This window comes from Myripristis murdjan, chromosome 5 (assembly GCF_902150065.1).
Source record: "Myripristis murdjan chromosome 5, fMyrMur1.1, whole genome shotgun sequence".
Lineage (NCBI taxonomy): Eukaryota > Metazoa > Chordata > Actinopteri > Holocentriformes > Holocentridae > Myripristis > Myripristis murdjan.
In genome coordinates, this window is record NC_043984.1 from 34,090,563 (window position 1) to 34,108,629 (window position 18,067).

The window sequence follows — 18,067 nt, forward strand, 5'->3', positions numbered from 1 at the left end:
AGAGGTGCCATACTTGTGTGAGGTGCTGAATATCAAATGTGATAAACATCTGTTGATATTTATAAGTGTAATGAATTAAAATGAAAATGAAAACGGAAACTGCAAAAATTGATGAGAAGAATAATTCTGATTATTTTAAACTTGGGCCTCGTTTTCCTAGTTTTGCAGCATACACACTCTGCAGCATGCACACTCTGCAGCATACATACTCTTTAGCATACACGTTCTGCAGCATGCACACACTGCAGCACACACTCTGCAGCATACACACTCTTTAGCATGCACACTCTTTAGCATACACACTCTTTAGCATGCACACTCTGCAGCACACACTCTGCAGCATGCACACTCTTCAGCATGCACACTCTGCAGCATACACACTCTTTAGCATACACGTTCTGCAGCATGTACACTCTGCAGCATGCACACTCTGCAGCACACACTCTGCAGCATGCACACTCTTCATCATACACACTCTGCAGCATACACACTTCAGCATACACACTCTTCAGCATACACATTCTGCAGCACACACTCTGCAGCACACACTCTGCAGAATGCACACTCTTCAGCATACACACTTTTCAGCATACACACTCTGCAGCACGCACACTCTGCAGCAGTCGAACCAGAAAGTGACTAAAGGTCATTTTAAAAACTTTCCAAAACAATTTCATCTCACAAAGTGATGTATGATTATCTGCACCAATCAGAATCAAGTTCTCATGTGCTGCAGGCAAATCAGGGGCTGTGACCCATTTGTCTCTCTTGCTGCTCATTTCTCCTCCTCCCTGCGACTTCTCTCCCATCAGGAGGTAACTTGAGGAAAGTGAGGAAAGGACTAGAAAAGGAAGATGTGAACTGAATCAGGATCTCTGTTTCCTGATAGTCGTCGTCATTATGAAGCAGCTCCAGTGAAATGTTGGTTAGTGAAGGAAAGTAGGAGGCATTATAGGGCTGATGGGATGCAGGAGCATCATTACACCTGTTGCACAGGTGAGTCTCATTTTGTTTGAGATTGCCATTGGTGGAGAAAACAGCCCCAGATCCCAATGTCCACACGTAGACATTCATGAACTTTTCACCCATTCTACACATTCTCTTCAAGAGTTTACTGAAGTCAACTGTCCTCATCCTCTTCAGGGATAACAGATTGGGCAACAGCCCCCCTCGTGCCCCCCCACAGACCAACACTGACTCATGCACACACACACTCTCATGCTCACACACACATGCACAGACACTAGCACTACTGCACTGTAACACTGCAGCACGATTACTGCCGCTGGCTTGGACTTTGCATCATAATGTATTCAGGTATGTATGTTTGGCCTCATGGCTGCACACAGTGACTGCTAACTAATAAGGGTCATGACTGGGCCATGACTATCTGTGATTATTATATTTGTGTTGCTTCTCCGTTGAACAAATGAAAATAAAGTGAGAGATATCAGCGCAGACAAAATTTCCCATGTATCCGACTTGTATTTAGTACAAAGAGGCGGCCGTTGACACTATTTTCCCACTCAGCAGTTGTATTTACGCTAAATGCAACAAGTCATGACTGTGGCGTATTGTATGTCGCACAGGAAACAACCATGCAGCATGTTGGCATGAGTGATTAAAAACATCCCCAAGTACCCTGAGACAGAAAGACACACAGTCATGTCCCCAGGGCTTTCAGCAGACTGCGTAAAGTTCACTGTTTCTGAAGCAAAGGAACTCTCTCACAGTCATGGAACCAAAACAAAGTGCACATCTCGCCTTGTCATATAAGGGGACAATAAGTTAAAATAAATGTCATTTTGTTTTTCTTACATTTCACCACCTCGTCCAGTTACAACTGTGCTTTTGCACCAAGGTCTGGATTAAATTTTCACTTCAAAGATGTTTGTCGTGGTGCCATCCAACTAAAGGAGCTGCATTCTTCTGCCAGCGGAGGCTTTGCTGACCAGGCGGGGCGGAGAGCGGCTCAGCGCTGGGCTGCAGCTGCAGCCTCTTAGTCAGAGCGGAGTAACGAGCTGTCAGACGACACTGTCCAGACGTCGGAGGACCTCATCAGAGAGGAAAACTCCAGCGGTAGATCTGCTCATTCTGCCGAGACCTTTTCCACCCTCTTCCCTTCTCCTCGCAGGAGATTTTCTGGGAAATGGAACAAGGTTTTACTGGCTAATCCGACACAGTCACACCAAGAAAAGCCCGAGGCCACAGAGCTGATCAGAGGGCCGAGGCAGCCGAGGAAGAAAAGTTGCTGTGTCACCAGGGAGCTTCATCTGTTTCAACCAGCAGGCGCCAACCAACATTAATGATGATTTATCACTCATCTGTTAGGGCTGAACCATATATCGTCAGCATATCATTATCTAAATATCAACATGCAAGATATTAATATTTCAAAAGCCAACAATATGGACAATATCAAATTTAGGGTCAGAGTTAGCCTGAGACACTGATGCATTTTCTACATCCAGCTGTTTTTATTATGCTGTTTTATGAAGAATAGTCAATTGTTGTAGCTGTTACACTTAAAATATTGTCAGAGCACAGGATGCAGAAAAATGTTTGACATTCATTTTTTTAAAACTTATTTTCAAGCAGCATAGGACAGTGATCGGTCTGCTCTGATCAATAAAACACTTTGTGAGGTAACTGCATTTTCTATGTCCATTTGGTTTTATTATTGTTGTTGTTGTTGTTGTTGTCGTTGTTTTATGCACTTTAAATTTTAAATACCGTTTCACTATCGAGAGGTATTAAATTTTGTCCATATGGTGCAGCTCTGTTATTGATCACTGATCGGATGCCTACGTGTGGCAGCAGCCTGGACGTTAGAGGCGGGAACTCGTGACTGCTTTGAATCCCTGGACCAGCTGGGAAAAATCAAATCATATTAAATCAAATCAAATCAAATCAAATCAAATCAGGCTTTGTTTGTCCAGCGGTTTTCATGCAAACCTTTCCAAAACAAAACGCTTCACACAATAAAACATAAAAAAAAAAAAAAAAAAACCTGTAATAAATCACTCAATAAAACAAGAACTGAGAAAACTCGTGCCTCCTCGGCTGAGCGTCACGGTGCCGTCCGACTAGTTTCAAACGCCGCCTCTCGCTCGTTTCTTATTTCTCATAGAGGAAAATGCAGATTAAGAGGTAAAACAGCTTGATGGCAGTCATGTTCTCTCGTTGCAGGAGTGTGGCTCACAACGTTTGACGCCGAGGTGCGAACCGTCTCCGCCATCGAGGGACAAAGGATTCACTGCAACACATTTTGTGAGATCGGGCGAATTCATTTCCCTCAAAAAAACAAAAAAACAAAAAAACAAAAACACTTTTCTAGTTCCAAAAGTGACCTGAAGCCGGCTTTGTTCACCGACGTTTAACCTAAAATCAAATGTAATTGAAGTGTTTTGGTTGCCCACAGAGCCGGCCCGGCTGAGGTGTGTGAGACAGGAAGCGCCGCCTCCTGCTGCGTGTTTCACCGCTGAGGTTTAGTTGTAGTTTATTTGAAGCTCATTGTGTCAAACCGAGCGTGTGATGATTTGTTTACGTCTCAGCTCTGTTCACACTGCAGTTATTCTTTCATATGCATGCACAGTTGGGCTGTGTGTGTTTTATTTGTTACATCCCAGAACAGATATGAGCAGATATGAACAGATATGCACGGATATGAGCACCTGTCCCAAAACGATCTGCTGCGAGCAGCGCGGAGTCCCGCCGTGTGAACGCAGCCGTGCAAGACGTCAGCCTGCTCATTTCCTGTTTTCCGTCTCGGCTCCCCGGTGAGGCGTCTTGGACCAAACCACGGGCGGGTTCGGCCTCGCTCCTTCCTGCCAGACGTTCACACCGAGCCGAAACCAGCAACACATCCCTCAGCACCCTGGAATTAACACCTCTGCCTCTAACAGCAGCCTTCTTTACACGACAGTAAAAACTGTTTTTTCCCCAAAAACGGAAGGAATGAAGTGTGTGTGTTTGTGTGTGTGCGCGCATGTGTGTTTGGGTGTTGGTTATATCAGTATATCAGTGGTTGTCAAACTCAAGGCACAACTTTTTCTACATATTCTATGGTACACTATTTCCACGACTAAATTCCACATAGTATGTATATGCTCAAAAATAATGAATAACCTGTTTTCATTATGCATGAAGCTTCCCAGCTACTTTCAGCATCGACTCTGGATGATCTTAAGGCTGAATTATGCTTCCGCGTAGGAAGAGCGTACGGAGGTTGTGCGAAGCTTACGGGGGTTGTGCGACCGCCGCAGAGCCTTGCCGCGCGCCTCCCAAAAATTGTAACTACGCGGACCCTCCGCAGCCCCACAAGAGCTGTGATTGGTCCGCCGAAGTACATCATTTCCGGCATCACAACATCCTGTTGTTGTGCCGGCCGGCAGCGCCGTTTTTAAAACAACTGTTGTGTCTCGACTCGTCGGTTGTGTTTGAAAACTTTGGAGAATGCTGGATCTCGCGGAAGAACGCCTGGCCGAGGAGGTGTGCAAGTACCCGCACCTATACGACTCGTCCTCTCGCCATTACAGAAGAGCAGCGACGTTGGTGGGCGGAGAATTGCTCAGTGTGTTTCGCAGAGGTATGTTGGACACACACGCGCTGCGTAGGAAATGCGTGCTTCGCACAACCCCCGTACGCTCTTCTGACGCTGAAGCATAATTCAGCCTTTAGAGAGCGACTCCGCTTCAGCCTGAGCTCGTGCTGCTCCTCTGAACACACAGACGAGAATGCATTTAACAAAATATTCCCCAGGTTTAGAAAAGATGCTTAATTACAGCGCGTGAGCTTCCCACCCTGAGCACGACGACGCAGGAAAATGGCCACCACATCACGATCTATGGAGAAAGTGAAGATGAGGTCACGCCGCGCTGCACCGGCTCGCGTCCGCCATCTTCCAACGATCGTCCTCGGTTTGCTTACCACCCGTTACCGAGCATCCGTCACTTTCATGGAAAGAAATAAAAGCTGGATGGCTTACATATGATCAAGAGGGGAAAAAACAGATAAATGACAGGAAAATGAAAAAAAGGACGCATTTCAGTGCAAAACAAAGACATTTGGGGAAATTGCAGGTGATAAGTGATAAGGATCCTGATGAGTCAGCAGCTCAGGACTGGATTACAGACCTGATGAGCTGCCATCGCTCACGTGGTCGGACATCGTGAACTACCCAGTGGGTCATTCCTTGTCATTTCACCAAATTTTCAGGACAACCACTGCACTTCACAAATTGAAACCATTTTGGTTTGATTATCTTCAAAATTGAAAAAATGAAGAATGGGCACAGAATGGGCAATTTACTGCACAGTACTGCGTGAGATTTTACAATTTTTCAATTTTGAAGATAATCACACCAAAATGGTCTCAATTTGTAAAGTAGTCAATTTTATGCATATTTTATGTATGGTGAAATTCAGAATGGGTACTTTACTGTGGAAATTTGGAAGCGAAAACCCGAACTCTATGAATGTGCAGCTTAAGAGATTTGGTAAAAAGTTAATGAAAATGTTGATGTTTTGACAAATAAATGCATTTCTGGTGCAATGGTCATTGTATTTTAGGTTAATAATGACCAAATAACAAACAATAAATGAATATAAGACACAAACACAAGCTACAATGGTCTAATATTGAGGAATTTCAGTATTCGCGAATGGTGAAATAGCCCCATGTTGGGGATAACAAAAAAAAAAAAAAAAAAAAAAAATGAAGAACTTGCATAAAGAAAAAATGTTTTATATCCCAAGAAAGAGCAAGCTTTGAACTTTAAATTAAAACAGAGGCACAGAAACGTCGAGCGCAGACTTTCATCGACTCAGGAATTTTTTTTTTTTTTTGAAGGTGACGGATTTTCTTGCGACAGCCACCACCCGAGCCATCGGGCCTCGTTTTGTTCGCTCCTCCACATGTGAACCTTAGTTTTTTCCCCACACAGGAAATGAGAAAAAAAAACATTTCATAATCATTTTTTCCCAGCTCGATCATGTGACAAAACGGGAAGGATAACGAAACGGAGACGGAGTTTGTGCTCGCTCCTCTTGTTAGAGGACCGAGACACGTTCAGACTCAGGTGATGTTATTCCCAGTGGTGGACAGTAACGGAGTAAATTTACTTGAGTACTGTACTTAGGTATAGACTCTGAGGATTTGTACTTTACTTGAGTATTAGATTTCTTTGATACTTATTACTCTTACTCGAATACATTTCTAAGACATATTTTTACTCTTACTCGAGTAAATTTCTAGGAAAGCTGAAAAGTAGTCATTACTTTAAGGTCGGCTGTGTTTTTTTTGTTTTTTTTTCTAAAATACTATTGGACATAAGCTGAGTTTGTCAAAGAAGGAAACCTATCACAGTACACGTTCCCCACTGGGATCTACGTAAAAGCGGAAATACGTCATCCCCTACCCATATAAGGGTAACGCCAAAGTAACCACGCTCTTTTGACTCACAACATCTCAAAACAAGAGCGCGACAATGGCGGCAGCAGGAGAAGAAAGTAAAGCAGTGATTACTCAACCAGTGGTCCAGGGACCACCATTGGTCTTTGAGGGGGTTCCAGTTGGTCCCAAGCTAAATGATGGAGTTAGTTGGAGCGGTACGGGTCCATTTGGTTAAATTTTTCACTTAAGAGTTAAATGATTGTTAAACATCTGCATTACTTGATCAAAGAATTGTTATTTTTTATCAATGTTTGCCTGTAATCTCCTATGGTACCACATCAATACAATAAATGCCGAATAAATAATGGACCTTGATATAAAAAGGTTAAACCACTGCTGTAAAGGAATTTCTTCACTGCTCCCCTCAGTGAGGGAGAGATAGAAAATGCCTTGCCTGATGTGTGTGCGGGGGTGTTTAATAAAATATGAAAATGACGATTACTGTCCTCTTATGATCTCATTCATTTTATTTGTTTTTACAGGTGTTTCTGCAGGCTTCGTATAACATTGTGGTTCTATACATAAGCACATTAGTGCACGTGGTTTCAAAGAGTTAATTCTCTGAAACAAGAGTAACAAGGTCCTATAAATTGAAAAAATTACAGTAATTCATTGATGTGAAAAATGAGAAATTTACTCTTACTCTTACTTTTACTTTAAGTAAATTTAAAAGCATGTACTCTTGGATACTTAAGTACCTTTAAAAGCAAGTACTTTTTTACTCTTACTCGAGTAACATGTCGACTGAGCTACTTTTACTTGTAACGGAGTAAATTTTGACCAGTAGTATTTTTACTCTTACTCAAGTACTGGGGTTGAGTACTCTGTCCATCTCTGGTTATTCCCACTTGGACAAACACACTGAGCTGAGAGAGACGCTGCACAGAGGAGGACAGACTGCGGTGTAAATCAGCGACACAGCTCTGCTCAGATGAAGGTTTTTGGACCGATAGTTTCTTAAAGAGAACCAAAAGAGCAGCGTCAGGTTCTTCATGTGCTGTTTGGACAAGTTCTTGCTTTTCCGGCAGCTTCCCTCGGCCCGTTCCTCTCGCTCTCTCTCTCTGTGTTTTGCAACAGACGCGAAGCCTGAAAACCACCTGTGAGGATCTGCGTCAGAGAACAGCCTCACCCCTCTGACCTGAAAAGGCCTCAGTGTCTCAGTGTCTGTTTTCTCTGCCCTCTCATGACTTTTAATGGCTTGGAGTCACATTTCATTAACAAAGGAAATTTTATGTCGGGTGCATGGTGCGTTTGAGCTCGGCCGCTTTTATTGCTGTTGTTGTTGTTGCTCGAGCTCCGTCCCGAGTCGACTCATTAGTTTGGACCAGGACGTTTTACCATCAACAGGATCTGAGTGATATTTCAAGGGTTGTAAAGTTTACATCACTTTGACGATGAAAACAACTTTTATGTGCAGTACGTTTACATCTGCATCGCATCTCCTGCGCTCGTGTCTGGACTGTGTTTGATCGCCCACAGAGAAGTTAGCAGTGAAAATGTATTTTTATATATTTATTTAACCAGATAAAGAAACACGGTGAGATTCAAAACCCCGTTTCCAAGCGTGAGCCGGTGAAGAAAGCAGCAGAGCAGGGCAACAAGTTACAAGACAACACACATAACAGACGCAATAAATCAATAAAGAATAACAATGAAATAAAATCCGATGGAAAAAACACTGAAATACAGCAAATACAGTCCGATCAGGAAGTTAAAACAAGAATGGCAGCCAGTAGCAGCACAGCTCTTAGTATCAGTATCAACTACGATTAATGCACAAGACGTATTAATGCACATATTTACACATACTTTTTTTCAGATTTCTAAGACACATAATTTGGTAACACTTTACAATAAGAGTACAACATTTATCGTCAGTTAACGTTAATTAATGCCGTAATGGTTAATTAACTGTTAGTTAATGATTATTATGGCATTTACAAATGTTTATAATATCTACAATAACCCTTACATAACATATAAATTAATACCTTAGCATGAACAGCATTAGTAAATGATTCTTAGACACATTAGTTAACGGTTAGTTAACTGTTACTTAATGTTCATTACCTGTTACTTAATGTTTATTACGGCATTAACTAACGTTAATTGTTGTACTTTACTATTGTAAAGTGTTACCCATAATTTTCTATTTCTTATTTCTTTTTCCATTTCTTTATAACTGAATTCTTCTCTTGAGTAACTGAGCAACCGCAGTTGACCCAGTTTCCCCGCGGGGATCAATAAACTATTTCTGATTCTGACTAAATTCATCTGGTGCTATAGGTCTTTTAATTTGAAGTCCATCTGCAAGTCGCTCCAGGTGAGCCTTAGGTACGTTAAACAGCAGCAGGTTTGGGGTCATAAAATTAAATTGAGATTCTGAGGGGAATCAAAAAATAAAAAACACATCAGTGTGATTATGGAAAATCCCCGGGACGGCTTGGGAAAGGATGCAGCCGTTAGCCCTTTTCTGTCTAAACCCCGTCCACCTCTAACGAGCCCGTGTCATTACTTGTCTCGTTGCTGCTTCCGAGTAGCAGACTGATGATGTATTTATTTTCTCCGGGGTTTTCTGTGCATCTGCAGTCTGTTTCACTGAGTTTCGCTCAGGTCAAACACACTCACACAGACTGAAGCTGTATGCTGCTTTGCAAAGTTAGGCGTTTAAAAAAAAAAAAAAAAGTCGTTTCTCGGAGGCAGAAAAATAGTCATTGGTTGAATTTTTCTTTTTTTGCTGTAATGTTATGGCTGAGCTACACTGCAGCCAGCAGGCATGCAGTTTTGAGTGAACTGTCCCTTTAAAATCTGTAAGCCTGCATCACAGAATCAAGTGGCTCATGTGAAGGCAGTCTCTCGCAGCAGGCATGAGTGTTCATATTTTGTATGAAAGTGAACAGTAAAGAAAACTGTAATATCATTATCTAAGACTAAATACAGGACAGAAGTGCAACCAGTTACTTTACAAAAAAAAAGTTTCAAATTCAGATTTTGATAATGTGCTTTTTTCTCTTCTTTCTCCCATCTACGGTTTATTCTGGTCTGATCTTCCTGCAACTTGATTACACTAATCCTGAGCGATTTATTCTGAACAGTGTGATGTAGGAGGAAGTGTGTGCAGATTCCACTAAAAGACTGAAGCTCAGTGGAAAAAAAAGCAGAGGCTCAATATTCAGGAATGTGAGAAAAAAAATAAAATAAAACTTCTTACATCTGACCACTGAACCAGATTTCTCCCAGACACTGCTGTAAGTGCTAAGTGTGTGTGTGTGTGTGTGTGTTGTGCTTTTGCTATTTGAGTGTTTTCAAAGTGCTGCTAAACGATTTCAGTCAGACGAGAAACTACAACACACTGCCAGTAGTTTTTTTTTTATTTTGTTTTTTATTATTTACTTTTTGTTTTCATCATCACATGTGACAGTTTGTGTATGAAGACAACAGGGAGTTGCACTCGATACAACAGGCTGTAACCGTTTCACAACCACGGCCGCCAAGCTAACCTCGCCCCGGCACATTTACAGCCAGCCACAGAAGAACCTGATTGGCCAGAAAATGAGACTTAACCAGAGCAGGGGGAGGGACCACGCTGATTTAAAAAAAAAAAAAAATTACAAAAAGAAAGAAAAAATGAGGCAACAGAGAGGAAGAAAAGTCTTTTGTGAGCCAGGCAAAATCAAACTGATGTGCTTTGGCGCTTCTCTTTGCACTCATCTTACTCCCAACTGATCAGCCTGTGAGTTTAGCTGCGGAAAAACGTCGCGAGGCCTTGAAGAGGCCGCCGGCGTCGCGCTCACAACACAATTCAAGCACAGCTTTCATCGAGTACGTAAGGCCACTGTGCAGTGAAACCAAGAGCTTTGTTTAATTAAGACAGAGAGGAAGAACTGGCATCGCCTTTCATCTGGAGAGGACAGAGGAGGAGGAGGAGGGTGACGTGAGGTGACAGCAAAAGCATCAGGCTTTTTAAGATTCCTTAATTAGAGAGAAAATGACATTTAACAGCGAGACATCTCTTTAAAAAATAAAGCCGTACTATCACTTTATAATTTATGGTGTCGCAGCAGGATGCTGATGAAGAGAGAGAGGACGGCAGTGAGCCAAACCAGGTCAGCCTGCAGGAAAAAAACAAAGAAAAACACAGAAAAACTCCAAGCAAGTCGAGGAGGATTCTGGAGGGTGAGATCTCGGTGGTAGAGAAGGTAAATGTTTGCTTGGCGTTGAGCTCCGACATGCAGCCTGGGGCCACTTGGCCTCTTATGTGGATTTTCATGCCTCAAACCTCAACTGAGGGACCATGAAGGAGCGATGAAAACAAAACAAAAAAGCATGAACCTGGTCGTCGAGCTGAAAGTGAGGCTCTCTCAGCCTGGCCAAACTCTCCCCCCACTCCCACCAACACTGAACCATACACACACACACACACACACGCGCGCACACACATACACAAACACCCACACACACACCACACACACACCCTCCCCTCCTCAGCCGGGCCGGCGGCTCAGTAGCGGTAGTGGTCGGGTTTGAAGGGCCCGCTCTGAGGCAGCCCCAGGTACTTGGCCTGCTTGTCCGTCAGCTTGGTGAGTTTCACACCGAGCTTGTCCAGGTGAGCCGCCGCCACCTCCTCATCCAGCTGAGACACACAAACACCAAGGAAATGAAGAGGCAGGAGTTGGACAGAGAGTAAAGAAGGGAGATGGAGGAGAAAAAAGAGGCAGAGAAGAAGGCTCATGTTAGATCAAACTGGGAAAAAACAATTTTTGCTTTCTATGAACAGGTAAATCCAGAGATTCTCTCTGTTAAAACAACAGCTGACTCCCATAAAGTCCATAATTCCTAACAGCTGTGGTTCCAGACTTCTTATTAACAAGCATCAAGTTGCTGTTTCCAAATACTTTAGACCAAACTCTGCATTTTTTAAAGAGCAACATATTCAACATATTCTAATTTTTTGCTTTTTTTTTTTTTTTTTTTTTTTAAATTTAAGTTTGCCTTTAGTTTTCGCATCAGGAGGCTCTGTCTGACTGAGCTGGCCTCTGCAATGTGACTCATGATGTGAGGCTCAGCGTTACAGATCTATTTAGGACATTTTCTGTGTGTTGACCAAATTTAACAGGAACACCGACTAAGCTTACTTGGACAAAATAATCCGACTATTGGCTCCCTAAGCAAGGCCATAATCTGATTATTCTGTTTAAATGGATGGTTTATAGAACTACTCCTTTCATATTCCTGTTCACATGCTCCAGAGCACTGCCTGATTTAGCTTTACCGATTATTTTGGCTTTACCGACTACTGCATGAGATCTGTCCTCTACACAGAAATTACACACTGCAAAAACTCAAAATCTTACTAAGATTATTTGTCTTATTTCAAGTCAAAAATGTCTTATTACTAGTCAAAATATCTCATTACACTTAAAATAAGACATGATCACCTCAGAAGTAACTTGTTTTTAGACAACTGTCTCTTGTTTCAAGTGAAAATTTGCTTGAAACAAGTGAGAATTTGCTTGTTTCATTGGCAAAAATTGTTTCTTGTTTCTAGCTAATTTTCACTTATTTCAAGTGAATTTTCACTTTTTCCACTGGCAAATTTTGCCAATGAAACAAGCAAATTTTCACTTGTTTCAAGTGAATTTTCACTTGAAACAAGTGAAAATTGTCTAAAAACAATTTACTTCTGAGGTGATCATGTCTTATTTTAAGTTTAATGAGATATTTTGACTAGAAATAAGGCATTTTTGACTTGAAATAAGACAAATAATCTTAGTAAGATTTTGCGTTTTTGCAGTGCATGTTTCTACCTCACTCCAGAAATGTTGAGATTTTTTGCTTTTATTGTCGTCTCTTCCACATTGGGAGTTCACGGATTCACCGTCAAGCAGTTGGGTCGCCGCATGTCGCAATCTGCAGCCAAAACTCAAACAGACGTCATGTTAGGACGTCATGTTTTGTCCCTAACAGTGTTTGTGGTTTTAATGTGTGTTTTTGCATAAGTTTAGCTGTAGCCATTGTCCTGAAATTGCTCATCTTGTTTATTGTTTGAAAAGAACTCTATAAATAAAATTATTATTACATGGCTAAAAAAAAAAAAAAAAAACCTTCAATAACCTGACTATAGCTGGAATATTCTACTTCTTGTTGCTGCGACTATGACCTTATTCAGGTAAAGGCAATAAGAAACCCTGTGTACATGGACATGTAAACAGGGTAAACACGTACGGGCTTAATCGGGTTAATACTGGAATTTTGCAGTCAGTGTCTTGAGAAAACAGACATTTTATAAAAAATGACTGACTGCCATAAAAGAGGTTGTGGGCCACTGGAAAGTGTCTGGGGGCTGCTTCCAGCTGGGCAGAGCCAGTCCTGACATCTTTTAAAGTTGCGTGACATTTGTTGCGGAGCGTGAGAGCCGCAGGGTGACTCAGCTTTAAACCACCGAGCTCACAGCATTTGGTCGCAAACGACTTTTGTGCAATATAAATTTCTTCTCAATGTGTTTCCATTTTATCTTTTATTTTACTACTCCTGTTTTTATACCTTCCCGCTGAGCACCACAGGCAAGCTGTGTATGAACACAGTTTTTATCATTGTTGTGTGTGACATCTGACCTTCTTGGGCAGGAAGTAGACTCCCACTGGATATTTGGCGGTGTTGGTCCACAGCTCAATCTGAGCCAGCACCTGCAGGGACGAGCGAGAGAGGTTAACAAGAGAGAAAACGGATGGAGGGAGAGAGACGGAGCCGGCAAGAAGGACAGAAGAAGAAGAGAAAAACCTCGACAGCAAAATGCAAAGCAGATGTTTCCAGCTGAGACTGCAGCTGCCAAATTTGCTTGGATATGGCGCTTGAATGAAACCAATTTAGTAAGAAATTAACTTGTAGTTGGTTCAGACGACGAGCCACATGAAGAAACACCCGCTGCCGAGCCTCTGCAGGTTTCATCGAGGCAGATTTAAGACGTTAATCAAACGAGTGATTCCTGGAACTGGAGTTGAGTCCAGTTTAACAACAAAAACAAGATACTGTGACTATATGCAGATTCTTATTTAACATCTTATGTGTTTTTAGATGTCGCCTGGTGAAATGAACCACAAGTTATCCATTATCTGAGATTTCAGACAATGATTTTATTTTCCTCGACAAACAAGCTGAGATGAAGGTTGATTCTTTATTTGGTCTCAGGAAGTCCAGCTGCGTTTGGTAAAGCAGACAGGACTGGACTCAGTCGAAAGTGAAAAATAATGATTATGATAATAATAATAAACATAATAAAATAAAAAATTATAGCTGCTGCGCAGCAATGGTCAGGGCCAGGCAATTTTAGGCAATTCAGAGCAGCAAGTGGAGAAAAGGAAGAAGGCATTCTAATGTGCATTTTGCATCAGTTGAGGCTTGAACTCACAATTTCTGGCATGAAGGACAATGCTCTACCTCACTGAGCTAATTAGCAAGTGTCAATTCATGTGAGGCTTCACAAACTGACTAAGCCAGTCACATGACAGCAGCTGCCTATGCACGGAAAGGCAGATTTATAATCACTGTATATTAAAAAAAGTAAACAAGACAAAAATCTGAAAATACACATATTGCATCTAGACAGCATGGAGATGTTGGTAATTTGTTTTTAACAATGATTGATTTGCTCCCCAAGTGGAAAAACTGGTGTTTAAGTGTAAAGTGTACAAAGGTTTCTTCGGTATCAGGGCTACATTTTGATGAAAATTGCAAAGCTGTAGCACATATGGTTGATTTATTATAAATTTTCAAAGTTTTGAAATTTAGAGGCTTGCTATAGCGCTACCATCAGGACAATTGGCTTGTGTTTGCAGCTGAGGAAATCTGGCATGGGACTGGACCTTTGTGCAAAGTTTGGTGATTTTCATGTATGGGAAGTAGGACTTCCTCAAAAGAAAGAAAGAAAGAAAGAAAGAAAGAAAGAAAGGAAGAAGAAGAAGAAGAAGAAGAAGAAGAAGAAGAAGAAGAAGAAGAAGAAGAAGAAGAAGAAGAAGAAGAAGAAGAAGAAGAAGAAGAAGAAGAAGAAGAAGGAATACAAGAGTATGACTAATGACTTTTGCATCACTCTGCATTGTCTGGAACAGGCAACTTTTCCTCTCCTGTGTGGAAACTACAAGCCTGTTCATCTCTGCTTTTCTCCAAACAAAATCTCACCAAAGTCATGAGAAGCCAGGCCATGAGAGGGACGTTAAATTTTTTTTTCTATCCCACATTCAGATAACTGAAGAGCTTATAACAGAGGTAACAACATAACTGTTTGATTAGTAAGTGTAGTGTGATTACTTAATTTAGGAACAGTAATGCGTTATATTCCTGTGTTACAGATAAATTTAATGTGATTACATATAAACAAAGCACTACTTTAACGCGTTACTATGTGATACCTTACATTTGTTTGACAGTCTGTGTTTTTTGTACAGCTTTACAGCCTTATGCAGACTGCCATATGTCTTTTTTTGGCATATGCAGAATGATTTTAGAAAGTCTGGAATCAGTCAGCAATTGCGATTCTGATCCAAATCACATTTGTACGTGGTTTGAAATGCAATTCCAATCAAATTTCTACAGATGCGTCTAAGTCTGGACCCTCTGCTCGCTCAAATTGGATTTCAAATAGTCTTCTGCGTCACTTGCAACATGACACACAACAACAACGTCAAATCCAGAGCGGCTGAGCAGAAAATCCGATCTGATCACTTGCAAATAACAGACAGTCTGTCTTAAAGATCTGATTTGAGGAACAAATCTGATTTGCCTGCAGCCTGCCTCTTCACTTCAAAAATGTTTCCATTTTTTTTCCCCCACGCCAACTTTCTACTCTAGAACAACGAATGGAAACCACATGGCAGAGCCTGGCATGCTGCTCTCCCTCTCTCTCTCTCTCTCTCTCTCACACACACACACACACACACACACACACTGTACCTGGTTGGTGAAGGAGTTGCTCATGACGAAGGACGGGTGTCCCATGGCACAGCCCAGGTTGACGAGCCTGCCCTCCGCCAGCACGATGATGTGACGACCGCTCTTCATACGATACCGATCCACCTGAGAGAGGGAGGGAGAGAGAGAGAGAGAGAGAGAGAGAGAGATGGTAAGGAGAAGGAGAGATGAGGAGAAAAGTGAAGAGGAGAAAGAATAAAGGAGAAGAGGCAGGACCAAATGATTATTTACATTGTTGATTAATCTGTTGTTTTGGTTGTTGTTTTATTAATCGATTAGTCATTTCATTTTGTGCATAAAGTGTGAAAAACACATCCCAAGTCCTGACAGGAAGGGATCAGAGCCCAAAGTGATGTTTTCAAATGTCTTCCTCAGTCTGACCAGCAGCCAAACAAGCCAAAGTATTAATTTGATAAAGAGTGACGGAGAAAAGGGAATTGGCATCTTCATGAAACTGGAGGTCAGCTGTTACACACAACTAGTACACCACTAAACCAACACAACTATGTTACATTTGATGCATGATTTCTGGCCTCATGTCATGAATATTTTCTTCTTATCTCAGCCGGTGTGAGGTTGACCATCGCATGACTCTGATCTGTCAGGAAAATCCTTCAGGTCAAACTGATCAGTAAGACTCACTGCTGTGTTGAAACTCAGTGTGTGCAAACTCATTTTCTTATTTGTCCTTTTTTTTTTTTTTTTAGTAAAGTAACACAGAGATTGTGCAGTCACTGTATTATAAATGTTTTAAATGAACCACTTGCCCTTCTTTTATCATCAAATGTATATCCTGATGCATTTGGTAGTAAACAGGTGCATAGTGTTGTTAAGTGTGGTGTGCGTGTGGTGGTGTTCTCCATGCCTGAGCTTGATGTTGATCTTCTCGCAGCGTTGGCGTTCAACCAGTTCATGTCGATCTCGCAGTCGAAGTGTCCGATGTTGCAGACGATGGCGTCGTCCTTCATGCTCTCAAAGTGACTGAGGAGCAGCGACATCACTGACATTTAGCCCAGTTTAACACAGTTTCAAATACAAAATAACTTCATGTCGTCAAATTTACTTTAACTTTCTGACACGAGTTCTAAGCAACTTTTAAGTACGCAATTAAAATTACTACACCAATATTCTTAATACAATCATTTATTTGCTTAATGTGTGTTTTTTATGCAAGTGGTGTGTGTGTGTGTGTGTGTGGTGTGTGTGTGTCCTCACCGTCCCAGGATGATGTCTTCACAGCCGGTGGTGGTGACAAAAATGTTTCCCTCCTTACAGGCCTCATCCATTGTGGTCACCTCGTAACCTGCAGGCAGTGGTCATTAAAACAGTTATTACCACTTTATTATAAAATAGATCCCTGGTCAAACATTACAAGTGAAAGCTGCTCAGTCCAATTTGACTTGGGTTAAAGTCCTGAAGGACCTGCTGTATTGTTTTCACGACGCATTTACAGAACCTGGTATCTCTGAAACCAGGTGATGGCCTGACCTGCCTGTAGGACCACTGATGCTCTACAAGCAGGTCTCACATCTCTGGTGTGCGACATCCTGGCTACAACATAAAGCTCATAAGCCCAGATGTAAATAATCCATGATGCAGTTTTATGGCTGGTCTGCCATTAACAGATGAGCCAAAAAGCTCGTTTTGGGCCCTGTTACCACCACCAGTCAGCTGTTTCCGCTTTGCGAACAAAACGGAATGGATGTGTTTTACTTTGAAAGCGGCTGTCTGGGCGCCCCACTAGCTCACAGCGTAGAGCACGTATCACTTGTCAAGGCCTGATTGCAGCATCCTGGGTTTGAATCCGACCTCAGGCCATTTGCTGCATGTCATCCCCCCTCTCTCTCCTGCCTTTCCTGCCTCTCTTTACTGTGACTGTCAAACAAAGCAGAAATGGCAAAAAAAAAAAAAAAAAAAAGCCGATTGCTTGCGCTTGTTCATGGTAACAGGTTTCCACTTTACATCAAACCCAGTGAGAATGGTCTAACTGCATCCTGGCAGTACAACACAACCACACCGTCTGAGAAAATGTCACGGATTAGTGAGAGGACAGGAAGTGGGTCAGTGTGGTTGTGTGTTTGTTGGTTTGGCGAAGGGATCAACAGACGAGACTTTCAAGGGGGAAACTGGAGTTCAAGACTAACTAACGGATAATGTGACTGGTTTTTCTCCTGTGAAGAACACAGCGTGTGGCCAAACAGATTTTAGACAGGAAAAAAAAAAAACGTCTGATTTCAAATCTCTGCTTAAAAGTAGCGAGTAACAACATTCAAGTAGATTTTTCAAGTATCTGTACTTTAACTAAGTACAGTTCTGAAGTAAATGTGCTTCATTACTGTCCACAGCGGGCTGACAGATACAAGTCCAGAGTATTTAGAAAGCAAATTGATTGAAATGTGTTTAAAGTAATTTTCCACAACATTCTGATATAAGTAAATGTCCGACTGCTATCAAAGAACCTCCCTGAAGATACCTACTCACAAAAAGTTAGGGATATTTGGCTTTTGGGTGAAATTTATGGAAAATAAAAAGTTTACACTACAGTGATATTATATCATGAAAGTAGGGCATTTAAGTAGAAGCATACACTGATTTCCTCATCTCAAACAATTTCTTGAAACAAAGCCACACAGTGGTGGATATACCACAA

General features: G+C 41.7%; 2 protein-coding genes across 2 annotated transcripts in view; one reads left to right on the plus strand and one right to left on the minus strand.

The window, feature by feature from the left end:
* The window catches only part of LOC115359829 (zinc finger protein 585A-like), a 1,044,768-nt gene that overhangs the window by 464,537 nt on the left and 562,164 nt on the right, over positions 1 to 18,067 (plus strand). The window lies entirely within an intron of this gene.
* Positions 9,846 to 18,067, minus strand: part of ahcy (adenosylhomocysteinase) — a 28,483-nt gene continuing 20,261 nt past the window's right edge. Inside the window, exons 9-11 of the mRNA XM_030052386.1 lie at positions 15,400 to 15,522; positions 13,068 to 13,139; positions 9,846 to 11,086 (exon numbers count right to left, since the gene is read on the minus strand). Coding sequence (XP_029908246.1) covers positions 10,955 to 11,086; positions 13,068 to 13,139; positions 15,400 to 15,522 — 327 coding nt within the window. The 3' untranslated portion in view covers positions 9,846 to 10,954. The remainder of the gene's footprint in view (positions 11,087 to 13,067; positions 13,140 to 15,399; positions 15,523 to 18,067) is intronic.